This window comes from Glarea lozoyensis, assembly GCF_000409485.1.
Source record: "Glarea lozoyensis ATCC 20868 chromosome Unknown GLAREA4, whole genome shotgun sequence".
In the NCBI taxonomy this organism is placed as follows: Eukaryota; Fungi; Ascomycota; class Leotiomycetes; order Helotiales; family Helotiaceae; genus Glarea; species Glarea lozoyensis.
The window spans coordinates 318506-328535 of record NW_007360999.1 but is presented as its reverse complement, the minus strand read 5'-3'; the positions used below and the strand labels follow the sequence as shown (position 1 = coordinate 328535).

Below are 10030 nucleotides of genomic sequence, written 5' to 3'. Positions count from 1 at the left end.
CTCGACACGTTAAATCCACACGCGCAATCACATGCATCATAGCACAACATACTCCAATCTCTCATCCCCCACCCAAATCTCCCTCATCCTCCTAAACCAACCCAAACAATTATACACCAACCAACCCCCCACCATCTAAACGAGCTCAAACTCTTTTACTCAAAGGCCCAGACCCTCATGCACAATGACAGCTCCCCGCGACGATCTCAATTTCCGGCTGGCGATGCGATGCGATGCACTGGTCTCAGATGACGGGAGTTCCTCTGTGCATAACGATAGGCAAAGCAGTTGTTATCGCAAAAAGCAAAGTCTGCAGAAAGGAATATATGTTGAAAAAGGAAACCTTTGAATCTCAGCGAGAAATCGTGTGGTGAAAGAAACAAACTGCCATTTTCAAAAATCGAAATCACTGCTTCGCGGGAAGCAAATCGCCAGCCTCCTTATTTCACTAAACTGATCTAGCAGATATAAGGTTATTTCGACCCGTATTGGAACGAATAGTCTCCGGGTAGTGTAAAAAAAAACGAGTATACCCGATTCGAATATCTAGAAACGAGTAGTAAAAGTAAAAGTACACTGCCCAAGACTATATCAGCCTCAGTTGATTTCGGCGAACAATGGCAAGCAAGCGTGCGTTCGAATAATTTACTTCGTAAAAACCCCACAGGATCTATCATGTGAGAATCAGAACTGCTCTTCGCATGCAAGTGTAGCTTTCCGAGAAATTTGGGCCCCGTTGTTAAGAATATTACGGAATACAGCCACAGACAGGATAAAGAGTCTTACGGTCTTATCAATATGCCTCTCAATTATCCCCGCGAAAAACTTTCGTATTTTGCTGGATTTTCCACCAGTCGAGCAAAACTTTAGATCTTGAAAGAAATGCAACTTGTACTGCGTGATTGGGTATAATAACACATCTCCTCTAACCAAACTCCCAAAATCCATGCTCGGCCCCAAACAAACCCTGACTAGCTATCCTTCACTCATCGCAACATTCAAAACCCATCATCCCTCTCCCCACCACCAACGCCATCATCAAACCACCCCCCAAAATCAAGCTTCATCAACAGCCGATCAACCCGACCAACCTTAACAGGTATATACGCCTTCCCATCCCCATCCTCTCCCTCATCCACCTCATCACCATCCTCACTCCACCCAGCGTCCCCCCCAACATCCCTCCCCAAAACCGCAACCACACCCCTAACACCCTCCCTCACGACCCCACAAACCACCCTTAGCTCCGCCTTAACATCCCCCTCCTCCCTGCCTAGATCCAGATATGCATCTACAACGCCCTCGTCACTTTCTAAATCCATCGCCAGCCAGAGACTCTGCAGTCTGTACACGAGTCCCACGAGTCGATCGACCTGTTGCAGTAAGGTATACAGCGCATTCGTAAAGGACGGGGTAGTAAGGAGGAGATCATGGGCGAGCGAGGAGAGATAGCGGGTATGTGCATGCGTGAGCGTCTGCGGATCATGAGGATGTGACGCCGCGACTTTCCCAGCCGAAATCCAAATATCATCATCACTATCCCCCTCCTCTACGGCCTCAGAAACCTCCCCACCAACCCATCCCCCAAAGCCCGTCCAGCTCTCCCCGACCACACCCTGTAACCAGGCTTCTGTCTCTCCCAGAAAGAAAGTAGCTGCACTGCTCGTCGCCCACACATTTCGCATTACTAGTCCCCTTTCTCTGGCTCTTTCTCGTAGGACCCTGGTTTTGGCCTTTCCGGATTTGGAACTCCCGTATGGTGGGCCTGGAGGCGCGGGGTGGTCGCGGCGGAGGGTGGTGATTTTCCAGAGGTCGGTGAGACGGAGGTGGGCGCGGTGAATGGAGAGGAGGTAAGCGTTTATTGCGGAGTAAGTGGTTAGGTCTGAGGATGTAAGGAATAGATCGAGGGGAGAGGGGATGTGCATAGTAAGTGTAACTGGAACGGAAAGGAGGAGGGTTGCAAATGGTGTGTCCGCGATTCTGTTGGTGGGTTTCGAAGGTGTTGGTTTGATGATATTCAGCTGAACCAAATCTCGAGCAAGTTCCAACAGCTCATCTTCGTCATGCTCCTCATGTCTTCCCTGTAGAGAGCCCATGGCTGCCCAAGTTCTAGAGAGAACTGCTGAGACCTCGCCTTCTTTTACAACGATATTACTCAATCCGTCTCGCTTCTCATAACCAATGTTATCCGCTCTCCTCCATCTAGAGCGGATCTTCTCGTCCGCTTCATTAATCAAAGCATTTGCAAATTCTCCACGACCGAGGAGGAAGAAATCGCGTAGTAGTGACAAAACTTCAATAACTTTGCTTGTCGGTAGAAGCTTCTGAAGTGTAGTTTGACTTAATGAGAGACGAATTGATGCAATGACCCTTGAGAAATTGGCGCTGTTGATTGGAAACTGAACTGTTGAAAGCTCTTTCAAATGTTTCGTGACCAAATCGAGTTCTGGTGATATCCCCCTCGAGACGCTCTTGACTCGAATATGATTCAGCGATCTCCCAATGAAGAGCAACGACCCAGCTGTCGCATTCGACACAAATGCTGGTAGTAATTCCCTCTTCAACTCATACTCCTACAACCATCAGTATAATCCAGCAATATCGCCAAATACACATACCTCAACACTCCCTCCGACCCTCTGCACAAAGAAGTCTTCCCTCCCAAATCCAGGCAACTTCCCATACAAAACCCACCCCGAACACAACCTCAGCCACGCCATCTCCGCTGTTCTCACCAACCCCAACGCCACCTCTTCAACATCCACATACCCAGTCCTACACTCCCCAACCAAGTAATCAATCGTCTGCGCTCCCGTCTTCCCCTTCATAAACCTAATACTTTTCTGCAACCACTCCAGCCTCCTGACCCAAGGTCTAAACTCACCAACCACACTCGTCAACGGCACAATACCAATCCCCTTCCCATCTGCTCCACCAACCCATTTCGCATCCCTTTTCAGCACACCTTCTTCGACCTCGAGGATTTTGCGCTGGAAGGCGCCCAAGATGTCGGCGCGGATGGATGTAGCGACGGCTTGACAGGTCACGCTGGGGTGTTTGTCGACGATTATCTGGGTGTCTCTGCGGAGAGAGTAATGTAGATTGCTGAGGTGGGCAAGGTCTTTGAGGAGGGCTTTTTCGGGTGACGAGAGGATGGAAGTTGGATCGTCGTGTGAGGAAGTGAGGAGCGGCGAAGGGTGACCTGAGAGGGAGAGGAGGATTTCGTGGATCATGATTCGGTCGCTGATATCTTCTGTATCATCTGTGGAATCGCTTGGGCCTAGCAAGGTACAAACGTTCCCTCAACCTTTCCACTAAACCAAAGAGGCAATTCGCGAAGTATGACACCGACTTTCCCTCCCTCACACCCCTCACCTCTCACACTTCTTTAACCTGTTCGATTCCACCCGTACGACTCTAACACACCGCTCCTCGGTCAAGACCGTGTCACTTCCCGCAGTTGCAGGCGCAAGCAACCCACCCCTCGTCTGATACTCCTTTCCTTGCCTTCTTTTTCTCTTCCCTTTCCCTTTTTTCAATAGTAATATAAAGGAGCCCAGTAATTCCAAGCGGCACATTTAATTCATTTCGTTCGTTGATGCGACTTTCTGTTGGACGGGATTGAGAACTTGGTAGGGAGATATGGAGGGGGAAAGAAACATGCGATTGATACGACGCGACCTTTAGCGGGGATTGACGCGATAGAAATCTGAGTCACATGATTCAAGAAATCAATCATGTCTGGTGTACGTCCAACAATTTCAAGTGTAGCTTGGTAGACATATATGGCACAGAAAACATCATCTTCTTGTATGTAAATATCAAACTAGCTGGGTATACCTGCCACATCCATCAACCAAGCCTCTCAACCTCTTGTGCTCGAGGCGGCCCATAACCAACAAACCCAAAAGTACCTCCTACAAAAAAATGCATGCTTCGCTATAGCCTTCCCGTATTCAGACCTCCAACTGGTATACGAATCAAATAACCAACCCCAAAGACCTTATAATGACCGTGATTAGAACCTAACAGTTCCAATCAAGTTTGCACGTAACCTGCTTCGTTCCGTTTCGTAGAATGTGAGGGCGACGGAACACGATCAGGAGCCCACCCGTTCACATTATGGATAGCCTGGATATAATTGGTAGGCTGCAAGCCTTGCCAATCATCCTCAACCATCATCGTGGCTTGACCAAAATTGTCAAATGCACTGGAAAAGTTAATCTGATGATGATGCTTAGTCCAGTCCAATTGTTTCTCAATGGGCCATATGCCGCTTTGCTGGGGAGGAGGCGCCATACCAGGTTGCGAAGTATGGTGAGCGACGGACGTGGGGTAAGAGGTCGCGTGATGTGGTGGTTGAGTATGCGAGTAATGAGGAGTTGCACCGTTGCCGTATGGTGAGTTGAGCAAAGGGGCCGGATGGCCGTTGTTTACCAGATGTGCTTGATGAGCTTGAACAGGGTAATTGTTTGACTGTGCACCATATCCTAGAGAAACTTCGTACTTTAAACGATCGTCTGCGTCTGGCATATTTACAGTCTGCCAACCCATTGATCTTGGCGTCTCAACACCCACCATTGCATCTCCGTTGCTACTGGCTGTCGCATCGTCGGTACTCGCTCTGGATCTCCTATCTGCTGGATCGGAGAGGCCTCCATACTCTTTAAGATCCCTTTCACGAGACTTGTATTGATCTGCCCCGCCGCCAGAATAACTCGCAGGCTTCTCACCTCCCGCGATGTGATTGTGGTATTGACTGCTGGCGTTCGCGAAGAACTCTCCCGTCTTCTGCAGTGTCTCTTGGTATCTCTTCATCATTGATAGCCGTGGTACCATGTCTCTAACAAGTTCAGCTGCGGTATCAGTCCAGCGTTTATTGCGATGTTTCGTTCCTGGGTGTACATAACGGCCAGTATCCATCTGCTCAAAATAGGACGAATACAGGCAAACGAAAGCTGCTTGAAAAATAGCAAATCCTATCTGTGCTGATTGAGGAAGAGCGTCGTCGTCTCTGAGAGTTGTCACAATCTCAATAATGTCTCTAGCAGCTTTGAAAACCGTCTCTGCGCTGTCCTTCCAGAAATTTGGGGGTGGCGGAAATCTGGATGGTGAGAAGGTCGGCTCGTCTAATGGCCCATTTGGTCCTTTGCAGGCCAGCGGGATAAAGGGAAAGTACTCTCTATGAAGCATGATCAAGCACAATAGGTACAGCGTATGTAGCGAGGCGTAAGCGGTGGCGCCAGGTCCCTCGATATGCGCAGACAGATTTTCGGGCGTAAACGTCAGACTTGGCGGTAGTGCATGATGAAACTCTTCCAAATCCGTGCGTATCTGATAAAAGGTGGTAGAAGGATGCCATGGTGGTTGAGTTTCTGTCCTTCTTCCCCCAGAATAACTCCACACGGAAAATCTTCCGAAGATCTCAACTAATCGAATGTACCATCCTAGGACCCCTTCATTGTTGATGGGCTCGGTGCCTTCCCGCTTGAAATTCGCTTTTAAGACATCCGTCCGTGTTGCTTTCTTGAACAGAAATCGATCATCTGAGCATGGTAGCTGGATTCGCAACTTGTCAACATCTATCATGGTCGGCCTACACTTGCCAGCCGCAAGCATACGATCCATAACAAAACAACTCCACCATGTGCGACGTCGGACTTCTTTATCTGTAATCATCTCACTCTCAGTGCCGTTTTTGTGTGTATCATTTTTTGGGTATGAGTTCGATTGTGGCCCAGTATCATCCTCGTAGGGCAGACCCATTGACTGTGCTAGTCTGATGGCATTACCAACATACATCCAGGCGGTCAGTCCTCTGGTCTGACCCCACTCATACAAAGAGAGCATGAGCGCTGCCTGTATCACCTCAAGAGATTGAACCGTAAAGATTTTACTAATCGGTCCGGCCAAAGCAGCCTGTAAGGCTTCTGCGTAGTACTCACTCGCATTGAGTGGACCTCCATGAAGGGCTTCAAGCTCTGGGTGATATCGGGCCGTGAGTGCCAAAACGCCCAAGAGGAGTAGTTTTCCTTCTTGAATCTCAGATGACGGAATTGAAGGATCCCGAGGATAGGCGACCTGCTTGAATCGGATGCGAAATGAGGGTGGGTGAAGAAATGGCATCTCAGTGGAGAAGTGAAGCTTGAATATCGCGTAAAGCTCATCCCAAACCTTCTTGTTGAGCACAGGTGAGTCCAGTGGACCATCCACTATTCTCGTGCTATTACGCCTCACACTGTCCTCGGCTTGCTTGCGTATACGTTTTTTGCTCTCTCCTTCCTCGCCTTTCTCTATTTTGATTCCAGCTGAGGCTTCATTCCGTTTCGGCGTCGGCATGGAGCCAGCTACTGGATAAGTGCATTCTCTGTTGTTCTGCGCGCACGATTTACAAACCGAGTTTACTCCAGTGTTGACACCTAACAGACAAGTCAGTCATTTTCTAGGCGGATCGTTCCAGAGCTCGAAACTGTAGCTGCTATTTGATCTGTGGTCCGTTTTTCGAGAACAAAATGCCGCCGCCCAATGTCCCACACAAAACATGACTGTCGTGACTTAACATATAAAGCTTGCACTTTGCGCCGTCTACATCCAATCTTGACTAGGTGCGGCAATCATTTGGACTTCTTTTCCAAGCATTCGCGAAGAACGATTATTCCTGCCCAACGCGGTCGCTCTTGGGTTTGTCACAACCTCGTCAATGCGCCGCAGTTGCTCGACCATGCCATCCAAGTCTATCCAAAAACTCAACATCTTTTTTTAACTCACATTTGACTTTACTCCTCCTACATTTCACACATGCAATGCTCGATCTCACCATTTTCTGTGGTTTCTTCTCCTCCAAACTCCTTGTGCTACCCGCGCTCCCATCATCTGGCGCCCTAGAGCCTGGGCTCGGCGCGCTCACCGAGGCAATACTGGCTCGGTGTTGCGTGGGCGATGTGGGATGTAGATAGGCCAATTCGGCGGAGAAGGCTTCGGCGTGGGTGCGCTTCGGTGTCGAGGCTCGCGACGTCGAATTGGTGGTATCTTCACTTGGTGCGGAGGGCGAAAGAATCGCAGCGAGAGAATGCGGAGAGGGAATGGTGGCGGTTAGGGTCCTTTTGAGACCCGGAAATTGAGGACGGATGGGCAATTGGAAGGTGATGGAATGAAGATCTTTTCGAGGCGTCAAAGACGGTGTCGCCCATCGACAAATGTTCAGGATCTGGCGAGCTGCAGGAGTCTGGCTGGGAGATGTGGGAATTGCTGTCTGTCCCACTGCCGCTGCACGTAGCCGGCTTGCTTCCCACGAGTATACAGTAGATGAGGCTGTGGCTACCGCAAAGAAATACGGTCTGAAGGCGGGGGTTTCGAATGCAGGATGGTGTCGAGGAGAGACGGAGGAGGGGAGGGAGAGGAGGAGGTGTGGTGATGTTCGTCTGCTTTGTTCTTGTGGTGGGAAGTGTTGGTGGCCGAGATGGAGAGTGTCTGATCACAGAAAATAAGTTGGGAGTACAAGAGTGAAAGTCGCGACTGAGGGGAGGGCTGATTGATGGCTGGACGTGGTTGCTTTGCTCGTATGGCAATGGCTGCTGGCTGGATGCGCTGCTGGATGCTGGTGCTGCTTCCAGTCCAGGTGGAGGCGGACCAAAGACAAGGGCCGTCTGGTGGCCTGGATTGCGAGAGCACGGGCCTGAAGACGGTGTGGTGAAGAAAGCGGCGATGACTTGCCGTAGCCGAGCATGGAGACGGGAAACAATAAGGTTAAGTTCACTTCGTTCGGAGAGGCTTGGATGAAGGTCTCCTTCTTGGTCTTGGGAGGTACAAGAACGGTGATTTGAACATTTGCGATATCTGAGAGCGGGTGTTATCCTTTTCTTCTTGGTTGTTTGTATTTAACAGCCCCCTGCAATATTATCTCTATCCTTCGACAACTACTACCTCCCCCTCCCCCCTCCCCCCTCCATCCTCACCCAGACCATCTCCTCGTCAAAACCAACAATACCCGCGCCAAAGACCGTCTTCCCCACAAGTTACTCGAGTACATCCCACTCAGCACCGCCGCTTTCCAGTCTCGTCTTCGTACCCCCGGGCAACATTGCTCTCTTCTCTCCAAAAAGCTGGCAAAGCTGCTGCGGCAAGCCTGCAAACCAACCCCAATTCTGACACTAGTCACCCCCAAAACAGAACAACGACCAGCGGGACATCCTTTCAATGGACCCCCCTTCTATTGGTGAGGGTGTGCATCCGCGGCCCGAAGGTTGGAAACTGAACAGGCCTTTGTCTCTTTCAGGTTGCGTTCTCTCTCCTTTTCTCCTCGATGCTGCCAGGCGAAAATTGGCGAGACTGCCGACAATCGAGGGACATGCTCGCTCAACTTCTTCCATCAGCACGGGAACAACGGATGAGGCGACATCTCCCGTCTTTCCTCCGCATGCTACTATTGCCGCCGCGTGTTCAATCGTTCTGTCCGTCTCTCACCAGTGCCTTTGTACGCAACACATGTACCGATCAGGTACCGAAAGGAGCCGCCGACAGTAGTGGAAGGATGCTAGTCTTTCGGAGTACTGTTCCAAGTCTCTCCAGTAGCAACAGCTTTGAACCCATCAACTGTTGTGCTCAATATTGACTCCCATGTACCACCCTGGCCAACAATGGCCAGCGGCTACTGCGCCTTGTCTTGCCTGCGTCGGCCACTAGCCCCTGCATTATCATCGGACAACCTGCAGAAATATCGATGCTTGGAGGGTGGGAGAAATGAAAGATGATACGCAAGGAGGTATGGGGAGGTATTACTGTACCGCAGAATGGACCTTCTGGACCTCTGTCACTAGCTAACCAGGCTGGGACATGCTATGTTGCGGTTGTCCGAAGCACTCAGGAACTATTAGAAGTGGTACGTGACCACTTCAGAATGTTAGCTATAGACTCTTCCAACTCGATTCGTGGTCGGGTAAGCGACACTCCACATGACTCAAGCCAGATCTGGAGGCAGTACCCATACAGAGATACCGTAGAAATACGAATCGGGTCAGACTGGCCGGAACACATTTGTATCTGGTCTGGAGGAAGGGTCGGAGTCGCTCGCTTGTCCAGACGATAGGGGTTGTCGGACAGACCACCGAGAAACCGAAAACACCACCACGGATCGCTTGCCCGTATACATCTCCCAATGAAAAGGTACATATGTTCCGACACCAATGCACGTCTTCCACCTGATGAGGGGAAGCGGAGAAAGTCACTCGTGGGAAAACAAAAGTCATCTACGACCGTACTCTGCTTTGTAATAAGTTCGCCATACTATGGCTTCGGGTATTTGCCAGCCGTGGTCTCATGCTTCACAATGAACAACGCGAGTTGTAAATTTGAGCAGACTCAGCAAAGGCAAGAGGTTGAATCGTGTTGTACTTTCATCATGTCAGCAAAGGCAACCCAACGTAGCACACCCGTTATCCCCACGATATGTGGTTCTGATTATTGACGCCCTGACTGACGTGCAACAGTGGAGATGTGTAAACCTCCAAAACGAATATATCACACCGCCTGACCGAGAATCAAAGAACGGGAAATGGATCAGCCAGGTCTGCATCACACATGAGGGGGATGCCCGATGTAGAGTGCCTCAGTGCCTCTACTTGTCTTGAGGCAGACAGTTACTTCTAGGTCTTCTTCATTCCCACAGCATCTCCCTCAAAAATGAAATGCAGGGCAATACAAATGACGCCGCCAACGTCCCGAATGCATAGCCAAAAGAAACATCGGAGCGAATCCGAAGCCAATGTGTATTTTCGGACATCTCTCATCACCGACCCAAGGGATAAGAAGTGCGGCAATTATCCCAGATAAATAATCGTCTCTTACCCGCTCCATGCGCCTGCGTCTATTTGAGGAGTCTTAGATGTCGTGTTCGACAAGTCTTTCCTCGCTGGCTATTAATAAGGCCGCGAACACCTGATAGCGGAGGTAAGCTGCTATTATTACATCTTCATCTGATCACCATCGCTCTTCCGATTAAGCTTAATATCAGCGCTGACGGCGATCGTTGGAT

At 50.0% G+C, this 10030-nt stretch overlaps 2 protein-coding genes across 2 annotated transcripts; both read right to left on the bottom strand.

Moving 5' to 3' along the window:
- Positions 1-998: 998 nt before the first annotated feature.
- GLAREA_09464 (uncharacterized protein) lies at positions 999-3233 on the bottom strand (the record flags this gene model as incomplete). Its single annotated transcript, XM_008086061.1, has 2 exons — positions 999-2573; positions 2619-3233. The coding sequence occupies 2 exons, from the start codon at positions 3231-3233 to the stop codon at positions 999-1001; spliced, it is 2190 nt and encodes a 729-aa protein (XP_008084252.1).
- An 805-nt stretch (positions 3234-4038) lies between these two features.
- On the bottom strand, positions 4039-7726 carry GLAREA_09463 (Zn2/Cys6 DNA-binding protein; the record flags this gene model as incomplete). Its single annotated transcript, XM_008086060.1, has 3 exons — positions 4039-6419; positions 6769-7421; positions 7479-7726. The coding sequence occupies 3 exons, from the start codon at positions 7724-7726 to the stop codon at positions 4039-4041; spliced, it is 3282 nt and encodes a 1093-aa protein (XP_008084251.1).
- Positions 7727-10030: the final 2304 nt, after the last annotated feature.